This window comes from Neolamprologus multifasciatus, chromosome 16, assembly GCF_963576455.1.
Source record: "Neolamprologus multifasciatus chromosome 16, fNeoMul1.2, whole genome shotgun sequence".
NCBI classification, from domain to species: Eukaryota; Metazoa; Chordata; class Actinopteri; order Cichliformes; family Cichlidae; genus Neolamprologus; species Neolamprologus multifasciatus.
In genome coordinates this window covers 18972153-18989216 of record NC_140454.1, presented here as the reverse complement: position 1 = coordinate 18989216, position 17064 = coordinate 18972153, and the positions used below count along the sequence as shown (strand labels likewise).

Here is a 17064-nt window from a genome sequence, read left to right as displayed (position 1 = left end):
AGTGATTTCACAGGCAGTACAGGCATTACACCAACATCACTTAAGAAATCAATAGTGTAAGTCTCGGTGAATAATGAAAGTAAATTCATGCTTTTTTAAAAAATCGTCAGTGAAATAAAGGAACTTCTAATGCGAAAAAGTGACAAATGGCTAAAAGAATGCCCAACCCCTGCTGTGGATCTCCTTTGTTCTGCAGGGTAAGAACTCAGACTTCTAGCCCTTTTTCACTAGTACCCACTTGGCTCGGCTTGGCTTGACTCAGTTTTTAGGCTTTTAACTGCTCAGTTAGGGTTCCAAGAGGCTTTAATGACTAGTTGGGACATTTCCCCTGAAAGACAGTATTAAGGCAGAGGTGAGCAGATATGTATGTATGTGGGTTGTAAAATGTTACCCATACATTTGCCCAGACAGTGGCAGTCCTAGCCTGTTTGGCGCCCTGGGCGAACACTCCCTCTGCCCCCCCCCCCCCCCCCCCCCCCCCCCCCCCAACACACACACACACACACATATGTAGAGAAAGAAAGTATGCATAGTATGCAAATGGCTACCAAACAGCCACCATAATACATCATACAATGAGAACAGGACAAATCAACAATTGACAATGACTAATTAATATTAAAATCTGTAACATAATGTTTGGAGTTTAGTTATTTCCTTTTTTTTGCAAGCTCCAGCCAGCAAGAGAATCCCCCACCGCCCCGCCCTCTCCTCCCTGTGCCACAAGCAGCAGGCGCACCTCGCAAACACTCCCAGCAAATGGGCAACAGAAAGCCGATCGGTGCCTATGCCATTCCCAATATGTGCTGGCATGATGTCGGGGCAGCATGAGTACAAGTAATTAGTTTTTTGGTTTTTTTTGCCGATGCCTGTGATGGCGCCCCCCACCACGATGGCGCCCCGGGCAACCGCCCGTGTCGCCCGTATCAAAAACCGCTACTATGCCCAGATTCTTGTTTTTTTTTTACAGAGTTTCTGTAAGTTAAAAGAATGAAAATCACTTAATTGCATTTTTAACCAGATATTTATTGATTTTGATTTTTTATTATCTCAATTCAGATGACTCATTAAGCACTTAATTTATCAGAGTAAGGTTTAATAAATTAAAGTGACCATGCACAAGTTTTGTACAAAAAACATTACAGAAAAAAAAAAAAAGAAAGAATCAAATTCACAAATAATGCTGCTTCTAACACAACAAAAATGTTAAGGTCAGGAAAATCCAGCAGTGTGTACACATTAAGAAGAAAGACTTATTCAAAGAACTGCAGGTGATGTAGAAACATTCGAGGAGATAAAAAAATACAGCATCATAAAAATTACCCCAGTAAAATTAGTAGCTTATTTTTATTTTTTTTTTACATCCAACTATATAAAGTTTCACAGAAATAGCTGCAAAGCAAGCAGCTGGGAATGTGGACAAAATCTACTGTGTTACAGACAAAAGCAGAAATCACAGCGCTACACATCTTAACACATGCTGGGTTACGACTACAAAGTAAACAAAGACCTTGCACCATGCATGCTGGTCTGTCAGCTTTTCAAAAAACCCCCGACAAAAATGGGGAGACAAAAGGTACGTACAAGTGTAAGGTTCCTCATCCACACCCAGTACAGGGGAGGACAGATGTTAGGTTAGCACTAGTCCATACACAAGGCATTAAAAAAAAGCATCAATCAGTGTAATAAAAAAAAATCATTCAAGTCTTTACACAAAAAATGATTAGAGGGCTGTTCTATAAAAGTCCTACTTTTTGTTTAGAAGAGTACGTCCTCTTTTTTAATGAGCACCTCCACCACCTGTCTCTGATAGCGGATGTCATTCAACGCTGTTATGGCGTCCGTGTTGGGTGCACGCATGAGGGTGGGCCCAAAAATTATGGCAAGGTTTTCTGCGTTCATCAAGTTGAATTTCTCATTTTGTGTCACCCTGCAACGTTTATCAAAGTTAGAAGAATACTACATACACCCTCACAAAGGAACAGTTTCAGCAACCCCATCAAAGGTAACATGTAAGATACACACAGTCTAATATAAAATACATATGACAGCTTCAAATGATTTTCACAGTGCACAATCTAATTAGAAATATAAACTAAATTATGGAAAACATCAACAAATAGTATTTATCATAAATATTTCTGGCACCATCATATTTATATATAACACATTTAACTCTTTTTAATTTTTTTAATTTAATTTTTTTTTCTACTTTCTGATAAGAAATAAAGGCAAAGGAGGGGCTGATGTTTGAAAAATGCCAATAACGTTTTAGACATTTAGTCTACCCCTCCCGCAGCAGAAGCATTACACCCTTCACTAACCCCTCTTAATTATTTTTTTTACGGTTCTTTGGCTCTTGCAGAATTACCTTGGATTACTCACCTTTTTAAGTGAGCCATGAGGTACTTTAGAGTTTCAGCGTGTGGTGGTGGTAGGAGAGCAAGAGCCTCGCGGAAAGCTTCCAGCTTCTTTTCTGCGTCTGTGAGCTCTGCAAAAGACAAAGGAACACACCATTAGTGTAGTTAGAGCAGGCAGTCACAAATTACCGGAGGTACTTCTGGTGAAGTAAAAGTAAAACCCATTAGTTTCCATTAGGAAATCTGGTAGGGGAGCACTGAGTGTCCAAATGAACACTTAGTGCTCTTGACTGTATGCTTGTTGAAAGCAGCTGTACATTTTCATAGTGCTCATCGCTGTGCTGCAATGAAATAACATTGCAGCTGATACTACATTTGAACATATATTAAAAAATAGGGGGAAAAAACATCAGCTGCAGCTACAGAACTCATATTGCACAATTACTCTAGATCAGGGATGTCAAGCTCATTTTACACTATGGGCGACATACATAAAACTCCCCTTTCTGTCAGTGTAAAGAACTTGAACTACACATTTAATCCCTGAGATTTTTTTAAGACAAGGAAGAAAGTGTAATTTCTACATAATGAAGAAGTAGCAAATGAAAGAAGTTCATCAGCATGTATTTTGGGGTTCAAATTATAAGAGGTAAATGTGAAGAAAACAGCAAGAACTTTCTATCTTTTAATTCTTCATTTTGTCTAGTATTTATTCGCTTTGGTGCAGTATCCATGGCCATGGGAGAGGTCTTTATTGGTAGGAGAAGCTGCAAAACTTGCATAAATACAGTTAAAATGTCCAAAATTTATACACTCCTTTGCATTTTCCAAAGCCGACCCAAATTGGAGTCTCCAGCAGGCTGATTCTGGGCCCCTGAGCCTTATGTTTGACACCCCTGTTGTACTTTTCACTACATTGAGTCCAGTACTCTTCAGCTCACATCTGGTACATTATATCCAGTAAAACATTTTCTGCAAAGTAAAAGATGAATAAATGCAGGTAATGTCTTCGGATGTGACTCATTTCGTGATCAAGTGAAGGAAACAGCATAGAGCTTAACGACAACTGTTTGCCAGCAAAAATCAAACTGAGTGAAACAGGTGTGTTTCTGACTAATTTGTCTGGTTGTGACGTACTTGCAGCCTCGATGAACCTGGGGTAAGCGTCGAATGAGATGACAGGAACAGGCAAATCCCTGAGGTACAGTTTCAATGCACCCGTGATGATATTGATGTCTTCATAGGCATTCACTGAGATGTCTGTCTTCTCGCCATCTGTGAAGACGAGTGATGGAAAGGGGGAGACAAGGAGAAGAAAGTGAGAGTTTTCTCACTAAATATAGCTCACATCAACAATCTCACATCACAGAGTAAATTCGGGAATAAAGACAGCCATGGAGAAAAAGAAAAAAAAAGCAGTCTTGCTCAGTATTTTTGCAAAGTAGCTGCTATCATCCGCCTGGCCTGTTTTATTCTGACTTTCCCTGGGTTGCGCATGCTTTTCAGAGCAGGCCATGGCCTACTTGTGCTGGCAGACTGAACATCACAGTGCTGTGAGCTGGAATGACACTCTGTCATGGATGATCTCCCACATGCGGATCTGGCTAAGAGTTTATCCCACTGCTGCAGGGTTTGTCTTACAGTTAAAATTCACACTGCACCGGGCCAAGACATTTTTATTCTTACTAAGTCCACTACTGAATCCCAACACAGCAAGGATCTTTTTTTTTTTCATGGCTGTCTTTAAGGCAGGGAGAGTGCCTGGTCTGTAGTCTCCTGAGGCCGTCCTTCTCTGTCCACATGCAGTGAAATATCAGGATTGGATCTTCACTACCAAAGCAGCACTAATCTTTCACAAATATGTCATTTTATAATAAAAAAGTGTTGTGCATGAGTCTCATAAACATAGGCAGGCACAAAGTGTAATTTGTGAGTTGAAAGTTGTACAAAAACATGTAAAACACACCTTTGTCAAACCTGGACTTGACCTCTTCCACTGATTCGCTGAATCCAGATATTCTGTAGAGGCCTTCTGACTTCAGTCCTTGATGAGCAAACAGAAAATAAACAACCTTGCAGTCACTGTAAGGGCAGTCACGAGTAATGGAGAAAAATTCAGCCACATAGAATTCCATGGCTAATTTAGGAAATGCCATTAAACGGTCTTAAATATGCATAAGAAATTGAGGATAAAATGTCCACAGTGTCATACAGTGGAACAACATGGGCAGATGCAAATACTTTTCTGCATCACTGAGCAAAATAATAAAGACATAAATCAAACTTAGCTACAGACATATATTAGAGGGCAGACAATGAGGGAACCAACGAGTTTCCTGCATAGTTGAATGATTTAACTGAAATGCAATCAACTAAGGCAGCAGGAAACAGAGTAATGTATTCCTCATTAAACATCTGCAATTACCAGCAGTCCCATCACTCCTCTCAAGCCCCTTCCCATTACCCACCCCGACAAAAAAAAACAAAAACAAAAACATTAACTCAGTCAGTAATTGAATCAGATTTTTAACACTTCAACCTAAGTAGTATATATTGCAGCTCGCTTACTGTAAAATTAAAGGGAAGCTATTTTACAGCGAGAAACAGAATCCTTGAACCTGAGAGCTGTCAGTTAATCAGTGTGTAGGATTACAGCTGTGGACTAACAAAAACAGCATTTATTGTGCCTGTCTTGTTATTTTCAGCTCTACTGCGTATATTTGAATCAGACAGAACACACTGAAGTTCATGAGCTCAAGTTAGACTAACCTCTGGACTCGATCTCTCTTATGCACATGTCCACCACCATGGGTCGGGCTGTATTGCAAGCTTTAACTAGCGTGCTGAGGTCACAGCTGTAAACTTTCCGGATGTGTCTCAGGTTGGGTTTGCAGTTGTTTGGTACCAGAGATGAGCACTGCTTGTGGGTGTTCAAACCACAATCTACAGACACAGAAAGAGGCATGCAAATGGTTAAGTTCAGGCATATCTGTAGCATTAAAGTCACCATGAAAAAGGCAATATAGCGTAATGAATGACTGCTTCTAGTTTGTTTTTTATACCCAGAGCCTTTACACAGCGCTCAGCCCTGAGTTCATTTTGATTTGGCTTGCTGGTTTCACATGTTTTTTGGCTTGCAAAGCAGTGTTAATCCCCTTGATCAATATCTGCCCCTGAAATGTCACAGGACCACTGGAGAGCTTTGGAGAGCTCTTTCTCTGCTATGCATGGCATTGGGCTCACCTTCGCTAAAGTCACCGCTAGAGGGGAGCTTGTTTAGTAGAAATGTATTAGCAATAAAAAAGGACAAACAGGACCTTGACCAACCACAGAAATTATCCTTTTAAAAATAGTTAGAAGCAATTGATACACCTATTTGAGGAAATATTTTTTGAGGCATCGGCTGGCCCTCAGTGGGTGTTTAAATAGCCAGCCCAGCAGCACATTAGTCAAGATGATAGCATACTCAACACGATGTTTTGCCATCAGTCACAAGACCCGAGGCACAGCTGTTTCAGGGCAGGATTCACCTTGTAGGGAACAGAGGTGCCCGTGGAGAGCAGATGCAGACACTGCAGCGCTGCTTTGTAACAGAGACGCATGTTGGGAATTAGACGAACACTGAAAAAGCTGTGGCCCGGAGGAGGGACAGTCAGCACTGCTGTGTGCTCTATTGTTTTCCAAATCCAAGCTCACACACAATGGCTGTGGAAGCAGCAATTGAGGTGCTGCGGGCTATAGAAGACCTAGTTTCCCAGACTAAAATGGGGCAGCTCTTCGAGCTCTTAGATCTTCAGAGCCGTCTTCAAGTTCTATTAAAGGTTTTTTGACAATTGCCATGTGTTTTTTTTTTCTTTATTTCACAAATGTGACATCTTTTGAATCTCTCAAAAGAACTGCTATGTTTTAATTTTAAATTAAAAAAAGCTTTTTTGAAAGCTACATGTCTGGAAGACCTCAGATGATATTTTGATTAATATGGGCCCCATGAGAAATTCACACTGCCTGAATTTATATGCATTGATGCTGAAATGTAATTACCTTAAGAGATGATTCTCTTAAGGACATGAGACAGGCACTATAATCGCAGAGGGGGCCTGTCATCAGACACAAGGCTGCTGAGTTCCTATTGTCCATGCGAGCTCAACGGTAGCCCTGGGTCCCAGGTGGGGTGGGTGACGAGGAGCCCAGGGGACACTGGGAAACAGGGGATGATGCTTTGGTGCACTGTCACCTCTGTCTCTGTTGCTAAGGTAATGAAGCTGCTGCTCAGTGTTTTAGAAGAGTTTCATTGGTGGCTGGGAGCTCATTTCTAATCAGCACATTATCAACATGTCTAATCAGCAGAGTTACCAGTCGAAACCGGTCTCTTTCTGACTGGAAGTGCAAACAAGAAGCATTACAAGTGTTTGTTAAAGGGACTGTTTTTTCTCCCCCTACCAAGTATTTAAGTTAAATAGGGGTTGAGCTGTGTGACCTAGCTCTTAGGTTGAAGCCGGCTGAATATTAATGTGTGTGGAAACAGTGCTCCTTCCCCACACTCCCATCTCTACTCCTCATTAAAGAGACATGCCAGCTTTGTTTTCCTTCACGGGCATGATGGGATGAGGCTGGGGGGTGTACTCTGATGAGGAAATGTGGCACAACAAACACAAGCAGAGGCTGGCTTTCTGGCACCCGGCCAAAAGCAGTTCACAAAAAGAAAAGGGGGTGGGAGAACATTTTTTTTTTGGTATGCAAATTCGAGCATCGTGTGAGACTTTGCTGCCCTAGATTCTGGGATCTGAGGTTGAGTCTGAAGGAATGGCAATGTATTAAAGTCGATAAAGGTTGGCTTCAAACATATGTGCCTTTATTTGGATTGTTGTTCAAAACCAGCGCATTAATAATTAATATCAGAGCTCTCGCAGATTTATGTGACACACTTTGTTTCATCAATAAAACATCAAAGACAGGCATCAGACTATATTATAGTACTATTTCGAGATGGGAAAACGAATGCTTACAATGAAATGGGAATCTCATGTTTGAGTATGTGATAGACAACAAAGTAAATACACTGCAACCATTTCCCTCACAGTAGCAGAGCTGAATGTGTGGCTGTTATTTGTCTCATAAAGACTGAAAATGCTTGTAGACTATTGGTGAATATTCTTAAATTAATAAGAATTCATAGAAAATAGACACAGAAATCTTCCACGAAAGCAACGAGAACTGTACTGTGTGCTTTCAGGCCTACGAGACTGCAAATGTTCTTTAAAAATGGAAACACAGAAATCTTTTGTTTTTGGTCACACTGATTAGAGAATGTGAAGAAGCACTGAGGATTGTGGAGTTATTATATTATTTAAGACTTTGGAGCAAAAAATAAAGAAGTAGATCAGAAAAAAAGAAGCTTTTTACTTCATGTAACATATCTGTTACATCACAGTCATAGAGACCCCATTTCATTCTGTTACACAATTAATAATCCTTAAACTACTCAATAATCCAGCTCCAGATGCACTGAAAGCCAAGTAACCCATTTACAGCGACGCCCCACCACCAACGCAACGAAAGAAAGCTGTAAAGTAATCAAGGGGTTTATGTAATGCGACTGAGAAGAAGTCATACCTGCACATTTGACCCCCTGAGCCATCAGTCCCCACATGAAGCTGGCACAGTGCTCGCACCAGTGAGGTCCCCGAAAGGTATGGACCTACAACAGAGAGGAGGACAGTGACAGATATTAGCGATGAAGTGCAATGACGAGATAGAAGGAAACGGTGGGTAGTTGCAGTGATTTCTCCAGGAGACCAGTGGGTGCTGCCACCTAAAATGACACAGTGGAGGAGGATTGTTGTTTAAACAGGCCCTCAAAATGACAATGCTTTGGCGGGTGCAGCCGTGACACTGAGTAGCAGAGGCTTTGCCATCATGGCGCAGCATGTTGTGACACCTCACGAGAGAAAAGGTGCGAGCTGTCAGGAAATAGTCTATGGAAAGACAACTTCTTCTGTAGCAGAGGAAGCCCCACGCTCCAGGAGCTAACAACAGCCTCGCCAATCAGGGAGGCCTCTGGGAAAAAGAGCAAACCACAGCTCTCCCAGCATTTTTACATTTAGCCATTAGCGATCTTAGATAAAAAGGCTTTTGTGTAGTATTGTTAGATTGTTAGATGTGTAGAGGTGTGGAGGCAATCGTGCTATAAAATATCCAAAAACTGTAAACACAAAACACTGACATCAATCGACTGGAGTGATGTCATCCTTAGCCATGATTGCATGTTACCATACCACATCGTACTCTCAAAAGTACAATCTAATGTGGACCTTTTAATTAATTTAGCACAGTAAATGTAAATGTCAGCCCAATTTAAACTGGAAAGTTTGACATTAGAAGACACAAAGTGCACGTTTCACTCATTATACTTCAAAATATTCTCTTGATTTTGATTTCGCGCGCATAGTTTCCCCCTTTATGGCTGCAGAGGCTTCAAATTCTCTAAAGGTCGAAATGTAACATTCAGCAAAACAAGAGAACAAAGCAGCAGAGAGAGATGAGTGAGCATCAGCAGTTTAAAAGCCTTGACAGTAATATATCGCTCACTGTTCTCCATCCCATTAACCAGCCAAACTAGGAGAGTGAGCCTGAGCCAAACGGGGATACTGTCCGCCACTTTTTCTGCTCTCTGTTGGCCTAATCTCTCCATCTGGTGCTCAAACTAACAGCAGTGGTTCACAGACCACCCAACAGATTTTCTTTTGATTAGGGCTCACTGGACAGACCAAAACAGCTCTGTTTTTCATCCCCAGTCTCCCTGTCAGTAACCCACACCCCTCCCCTTCCATCTCCCACAAGGGAGGCGAGAGCAGCAGCCCTGTGGCCACACATGATGAAATTAAACCAAGAGATGCAACAGCTGACAAGCGTTCTTTAAGTTGACTCATGCTCACCTTAAAGCTGTGGGCTTTCTCAGATCTGGAGGGCCAGTCGCTCTCCTTCAGTGAAGCTCTGCGAACCAGTGAGGTGAGCTGCGAATAGGCGAACAGTTTAAGTGGCTGCCAAAAAGTGGCTGAAGGTTTTTGTGGCCCCATCCTCATCCCCAGGGCTGCGGCCAGAATATCCTCCTGATTGGCCTCACGCTTGGCCTTTTGCACCAGAGGCTTCTCTTCCTGGCAAACCTCATAGGACTCTCTAGATGGCATTCTGGAGCAAAAAAATGGATGAAACAAAAAACCAACCCCAGGAAAAAAAATGGGAATAAACTCCTTGATGTTCAAAGAAGATATACGTTAAATAATACTACTTTCATTTTGCCAATTAAAAAGAGACATGGCCTTTTTAAATGATATAAACAAGTCTTTAGATCATTCAAAAGAGTCCAAAAGAAAAAACAAAAACAAAATAAACAACAACTGTGGTCCCTTTTGAATCTCCTCACAGCAGTGAGAGTAGATGAAGTGGAGACTCTGTGATAGGAGTGCCAGCTTTTATACAAAAGAGGTGCAGCCTTGGGTGCTCATGTGGTTCTCTGGGAACATGTATGCAGATGAGCTGAGTGGCTGTGGCTAATCCTCTCCTCCCTGTGCAGAGCTGATATTCTCCCTGGAACAGAGACAGCGCACTGTTGTGTATGGATGCTGTCAGGGAGGGCAAAGAGAGGGGGAGGAGTATGGGGGTGGACCCTATAGTAGTCAGAGCAGATTAAAGGGATCCCACCAGCCAATCGCAGCACGGATGCACCAGCTTTATAGTAGCCAGTACCCCGCCCCCACACCACCATCAGATATCCAAGCAGGGGAGACTGGGTAGGACGAAATGAGAGTGGGATGATAATGAGCAATGAATGAGTCATGCGTCAGGAGTGGGCTACAGCCTGGAGAACTTGCGACAGCAGTGGGCCGTTAGAGAGGGGAGCTATTTTCAAAATCGTGTTGCTACAGAAACCGATCACGACACAAAAGCTTCAACCGTTCAACCAAAATAGGGCATCACTGTTATCGATGCATGCTATGACAGGAAGTGATGTGCAAAAGTTTTAGACAAATCCATTTTCCGATGGAAAGCTTTTCAACTAAACTTTTTTTTAAAGTAGTATAAATAAAGCACCTCTTGAAAAATATTCTGCTTCAGTGGACTCTGTTTATACCACACACCAACCATAATGAAAAGGGACTGAAATTTCAACCCTGGCATTAGTGTGCACCATAGCGGAAGATGTGCTTTGTGTACATTTTAATGCTGCATTTCCTACATTAGATGGATACCCTTGAATTACCTTTAGCTAAGCTATATATACTCTAAAAATAAACAATAACAATATAAACATGGCCCAGAATATATCACTGCAATTGAAATAGCATAGTAACAACAGTAGCAACACTATCATATTTTGTATCACACATCTATATTCACCGTTACCAGCTTATTCCACCCCCTTACATTATGATAAAATATACAATAAAGAATTAAACAACATGTGTCTGTGCCAGGCGTGGGGGATCCAGCTGGGAGGATTTTCTTTCTTTGCTGTCTTTGTCTGACTGTTCATTTCCTTGAGGTATACACTGATGTAAGCTTGTTGTCTGCATAGAAATGAAGTATTAAATATAGCATCGTGGTGGCAATGTGAGAGAAAGGATGTGCAACCTACCTCGGTAACTCACACTGCAAGTCAAGTGCGATTATGCTCCCACGTCTCAGAATCTAATTCAGACTCGGCTGTTAAAGGGTAACATTCGCACCTTTTCCAGCTGCAGAGGAAGTGACTATACAGACTGTAGACTTCAGGAATCAATGACTGTTAAAGGCTCTTGCTGCTCCCATCTCATTGCAGAGGTATCAAAATCAGAGCATGAGCAGCAGAGGGGAGCAGGAAAGAGGCTTTGAAGATTGGCATACTTATGTAGAATGGCATCCCAAACAGTGGTGTCTGACAGGGACAGGCTCACAACATGAAACAGAGGGCTTCCAGTGTGGCTACCCTCTCTCATGCTCAGTGAAAGTCTCTGCTCAGGAGGGTACCTGAGAGAGGATAGATAAAAGACAGTAAGAGCCTTTTATATGCACCACTTCATCCACTCAGACCTCTAGCCCTTCAGAGGTTTTGCAGCGTAATTGCATTGCCTGCTGTTGAGTGCAGAATGAACGTCTGACATCCAGGATGTGCTTTACTTTGAACAAAGCTCTAATTGACACTGATTGATTTGCTTGTTTCCCAGACATGCCCAGAAATGGGACCCCTGAGAATGGATGCATGGATATCCTCAATATCCTCCGTGCTGTCCATCTGTGGCCAGCCTAGGCCAGAGTGCTAGGCTTCTCCACATTCGAGGTTTAAAGTGTTACTCAATCTTTCTAGATTAACAGTTTTATTCTGATTTGCCCCAGAAACTAGCAAAATCTCAAAGCCTTCACATTCTTTTTTTAAACTTAATTTCCTCACTCACTCCCACTCCCATTTGATCCATTAAGCTGTTGGTGTCGCTAAGTACTTCTGTGAGGTAAGAAAGTCGTTACGTAAGGAAAGTTTCCTCTAATGCACTGCTGACCCAACAAACCATGACGACCCATTAAGTGGACAAAGGCTGGATCTGAATGTGAACTCTCACGGCTATGATTTCTTTTCTAGTCATTTGTACACTTTCACATGTTCGAAATAAATAAGGAACAGCTGCAATAATCCATCATTCAAAATCAAAGCGAATGTCAAAACACACTAAAAAGCAGAACAACCATTTACTTATATAACACCAAAAGGCTTTGAATTAATGCTGATCTACAAACCTCAATCTCAAGGAAATGTGATGATGTTATGTAATTCAAAGGTTGAAGAAGCTGGGATGTTTTAATACAGTTAGATCCATAATTTGTTGAACAAAGGCACAGTTTTTGTAGTTTTGCCTCTGTTCAACACCACGGTGGATTTTAACATTTAATTAGTGGGGCTTTACATACGATTTAAATTAACTGTTAAGGAATTGCAGTCATTTTCATGGATACAGCCTCATCTTCAGAAGCTCAAAATTAATTGGACAATTGACTGACAAGCTGTTTCATGACCTAGTCAGGCCCGTTCCTGTGATATTTCATGACAAATGAGGAAGGCATAATATCTGAAGTCGATTCGAAGTGTTGAATTTTCATTTTGATGTGTTTCAGCCCAAAGATATCACTGTCAAAGTCTATAAGCCAGACACACCTTTATGAATGGTTTTACAGCAAGCTGTAAAACCACTGGTTACACTGAAGAACATAAAAATAAGATTAGATTTTACCAGAAAACATATAAAACAGCAACATGCTTTAGAAAAAAAAAAGACATATGAAACCAAGATTAACTTTCATACCAGAATGATGGAAAGAGAAAAATTATGGGGAAGGAAAGAAACAGCTTGTGATTTGAAGCATAACACATTATCTGCCAAAGAGGCAAAGTTATGGTATGGGCATGCCGGCACAATCGGGTCATTAGAGTTAACTGATGATGTGAGCGTTGATAGAAGTATCAGGACGAATTCTGAAGTTTGCAAGGCTGTGCAGATTCAGCCAAATGTTCCAAAACTGAATAAATGGCACTTCACAGTCCAATCAGTTACTGAAAACAACTCTGAATGCAGAGAGACCCACACAGCCACTGGAGGCTGCAGCAAAGCCTGCAGAGCATCTCAAGGAGGAAAAATAACACTTGGTATGCCAATTTTAGACTTCATTCTATACCTCAGGCAGTCATTGACTGCAAAATATTTTAATGCAAGTTTAAAAACAACCCCTCTATTTACAATTATGTTAGTTTGCAATTCCTAAACTGTGAATCCAACTTATTTGTAGAGCCTCTTGAATTAAAGCTGAAAATCTCCAGTTCTATCTCCTGTTTGATATAAAATCCACTGCAGTTGTGTACAGAGGCAAAACTATAAAACTGTGCCTTTGACCAACAAATTATGGATTTAACTGTAAAATCTTAGAGTACAGGCCATTAATATCAGAACTAGGAACAGAAAACTTTCTGCAGAATTAAATGTGTGGCACAACAAGAAAGAAATTCATTGTCAGTAGTCTTGTTACTTAAGCACTGTGTAGCCATCTACAGTAAATGCTTAAATTAGCGTCATGGTGGAGAAAGATTTTCACAATGTGAATCAGAAGTACCGAAAGACTGTGCATGGCTAAAGCTTCACTGCCAGGAAATACCACATATGCATAAGATGCAGCACAAATGGATGCCTTTTTTTTTTTTTGCTGGGCCTGCAAGAAACCCAGAACAAATTACACTGGCACAAATAGATTACCTGCATGTGGCTGGAACAGTCTGTGCTGTGACACTGATTTATGGTAGGCTGCTATCACATTTTGCTATTCACACTGCAAGGTCAAAACATACATGTGGCAAGCTTTAAGTGCACAGAAACAACAGTATAGAGTGGGTTACAGCATCAGTGCAATTGTTTACTTGCCTGTAATTTTACAATTTATTTATTTTTTAAATGGGAATCAATTGTTGCCGCAATTTAAAGGAAATTCTAGATTGCAAAGGAAATTCTGTTTACTAAATCACTCCTGATGGATGCAGGAGCTCTGAGAGTAGAAGTGCAAGCTGAAAATGTCAGATACAGTGCTGAATGTCATGGTCACTCTGCTTCAGTGGCGTGGAAGAAAATCAGTGATCACACTTCTGCCACACACAGGGACCTAACGCCAGAATAAAAACATCTTCTGTTCTGCTCTATGTTTACCTGAACCAAAAGTTATATTAAACTGTAATATCAATAGAACAAAATTAAATACACAGCACTTTATATTAATTTATTATCAGTAGTGGGTGTCCCACAGCCAATCTAAACTCACAGCTACCGGCAGTCATCAGCAAATACTGTCATCAATCCTGTCTGGAGAAACAATTTGCTTACCTCAAACTCATCTACCCAGGAATCACCTTCTGTTACAGAGAGCGACTGGTTATTACATAGGAATGAGAAATGATTGCGAAGAATAATTAAAAGGCTTGAATCGTCCTTTATCTCTTTGTGAGGTTCTGCTGAGAGACGCCCCCCCCCCCTCCCCCCTGCAACATCAGTGTGAGTATGAGTTTAGAGCATGATGAATGAGTCATTGTGCTTCAGCTATTTTGGCAACAGAGTGATGATGATGGTACTAGATGAGTTAGTTAATGCCTCAAATATTCGGTGAGCTTTCAAGTGTTCTAAAAGAGAAATCCTGCGCCCCTGGAAAATCTTTAAAAAAAGAGTCATCTTCATCTACTTTTCCATCAACAAAGAATTTCATCAGTTAAAGCTTTTGGATAATTTTGTTTCTTCTTTTTTTAAAAAAAGAAGTTAGTCAAAAATGTAAAGCTTGATAACACCCTTCACTGTAAAATCAGAGTAGCAGGTTTGCTTACTGTTTCCTGCACAAACAATTTCCTACTCTACACCAAATTACAACACTGTGTTATGCGTAAGATTCACGTTGCTAAATGCTTTTTTGCCATTTCACTGTCATTTTAGGCTTCTGGTTGTGCACAGTTAATTGCCACAAAATGTAATTGCCTGTTTTTATCCCTAAACAGATTTAAGTCTTGCTTAAATTCTGATATGAATCTGATGATCTGGTTGGATTTTCCCCACACAACCCTCTCTTTTAAAGATGGTCTGAAAAAAAGAAAGGCCCTCAGTTGCGGGTCATATTATAAAGAGTTACCAAGAGAAAATATCCAGTGAGCAGCAATCCAGGGAAAAATTCCCTTGTTGGAGTCATAGGTCAGAGGAGAATGGCCACACTGTTTCAGGATGATAGCAAGGCAACGGAAACTCAAATAATCACTCATTACAACAAAAAATTGCAGAAAAGCATCTCTGAACATACAACACATCAAAACTTGGAGCAGGCGGCCTACAGCAGCAGACGAGCAAATCAGGTGCCTCTTCTGTCAGGTAAGAACAGGAAACTGAGGATAAAAATGACACAGGCTCTCTTAAATCCTCTTGGCACACTTTGTCTCCCATAGCACCAAGATGACATTTAAGTGGGACAGCCCTCTTGAGTAATGTTGTTGACTAAGTCCATCACTTTGTGACCACAGTGCAACTACCTTCTGTTGGCTGTTTCAGCAGAATAACACATCATGTCCCAAAGCTCACAAAGTTGAAGATATGCAATGAAGAATTTAGTTAAAGCAAAAGTGGGTCAACCTCAGTACTAGAAAGTGTAACCAATGATGTGCATGTTATTCTCTCCTTTATATTGTGTTCTTAAAACCCAATTGTTCAACAGTATTACACTGAAGGTACTAAATGCCTGCTGAACTGTATGGATGAATGCCTTTTAGTGAGAGTGCCCATTGTGTAACATCTGAAGTAGGACATGACGTGCTGGTCTCATAATCACAGACTATGGTGCAGCTATATATTTTTCACAGTTACATAACTGTACTTTACTCCTCCACCTCACTGGACAGGGGAAGGATAGAACTCTGTGCAGTTCCCTGATTTCATGATTAGTTCGCTCAGGTTTGGTTATATCAGGAACAGAAAGCAAACCTGGAGATATAAAACGAATCAGGGTTTATAATAACATCCAGCATCATGGTATATCCTCCGGTTATGCCATTTGCCGTGAAGGTATTTTGATATTGTTTGCATTTATGGCTGAAGGAAGTGAAGAGTACTTGGAAAGGCCCCGACTACAGCATTAGAAAGCTTCAACATTCAGTCGAGTTTCTAGAAAAAGAAAATTATATTCAAATAGAAGAATCTGAGTATTGTTTTGATAATAATAAAATAAAAAATCCAAGCATTTAGAGAAAATATTGTTATCTATTAGTAATTCAGTATATACAAGTAAAAACACAAAAATACAAAGACACAAGCTTCTAGTAATAAATCAGAGAAAACCAGTTACTTTAATTTAAATGTAGAATTTTTCAGTTATCAGCTGATTTTAATCCAACACAACTCAGATAAGTAAAAAGTGAAGGCGCCACAGAGGTGTCTGAAATTTTAATTCTTTCTCATTTCCACTGCTTGCGAAGATGATTCATATTGTATGAATATGATTTATGATAAATCGTACATGCATGTGCTGTAGTCACGGTGGCTGAGAGGTTAAGGCGTTGCACTCGAAATGCAATGGGGTTTCCCCGCACAGGTTCAAACCCTGTTCGTGACAATAAAGCTTTACTGAATTTCCCGGAGGAACCTACCTGAAAGATTAATAAAGTTCTATCTATATACTTTAAGGTGTGGTTTGCTTGTGATTGACAAGTCTTTTCCTTATGAATGTGCTACATTCTTGGTTTCTTACTCAGAGCCACCGCTCCTAAAACAGCTGATTACGAAGGAGTGGTTAATGTCCATTTATATACAGTCCCTCTGTGCTGAACTTAAAGTGACGTGCGGAGGAGTGCATAGAGCCTTACCTCAACTCAATCCAGCACTTCAGTGGTAAATCAGTTGTAAACATTCATTTTCTTAGTAGGTGTTGAGAGGCATGGATACAAACCATGTCTGTCACACTAGATGAGTGAAGTGTATCTTTAAATAACAATAGAGCCAATAACAGTTTGAAGTTTTCCAAAGGTCAACAAGCAGGTGCTCTGTAACATACAAAAACGTGATTCCTTACCAGCTTCACACCAGTGAAAACTATCAGTTCTGTTCACAGACAGTGTGCACTGGAAACCATGTGTGTGCTGCTCTTGTAGCTTGTTTTTCAGTGTTTGGGG

At 40.7% G+C, this 17064-nt stretch overlaps 1 protein-coding gene and 1 non-coding gene across 2 annotated transcripts; one reads left to right on the top strand and one right to left on the bottom strand.

The window, feature by feature from the left end:
* Positions 1-1005: 1005 nt before the first annotated feature.
* On the bottom strand, positions 1006-11765 carry chn1 (chimerin 1). The gene is made up of 8 exons (XM_085135748.1): positions 10996-11765; positions 9296-9947; positions 7974-8058; positions 5130-5303; positions 4327-4404; positions 3498-3635; positions 2386-2491; positions 1006-1930 (listed from the first exon to the last, which is right to left on the bottom strand). Exons 2-8 carry the CDS (start codon positions 9545-9547, stop codon positions 1759-1761), a joined length of 1005 nt encoding a protein of 334 aa, XP_084991874.1. The 5' UTR covers positions 9548-9947; positions 10996-11765; the 3' UTR covers positions 1006-1758.
* A 4661-nt stretch (positions 11766-16426) lies between these two features.
* On the top strand, positions 16427-16508 carry trnas-cga (transfer RNA serine (anticodon CGA)). Its single transcript has one exon. It is a non-coding gene; the product is annotated as a tRNA-Ser (tRNA).
* Positions 16509-17064: the final 556 nt, after the last annotated feature.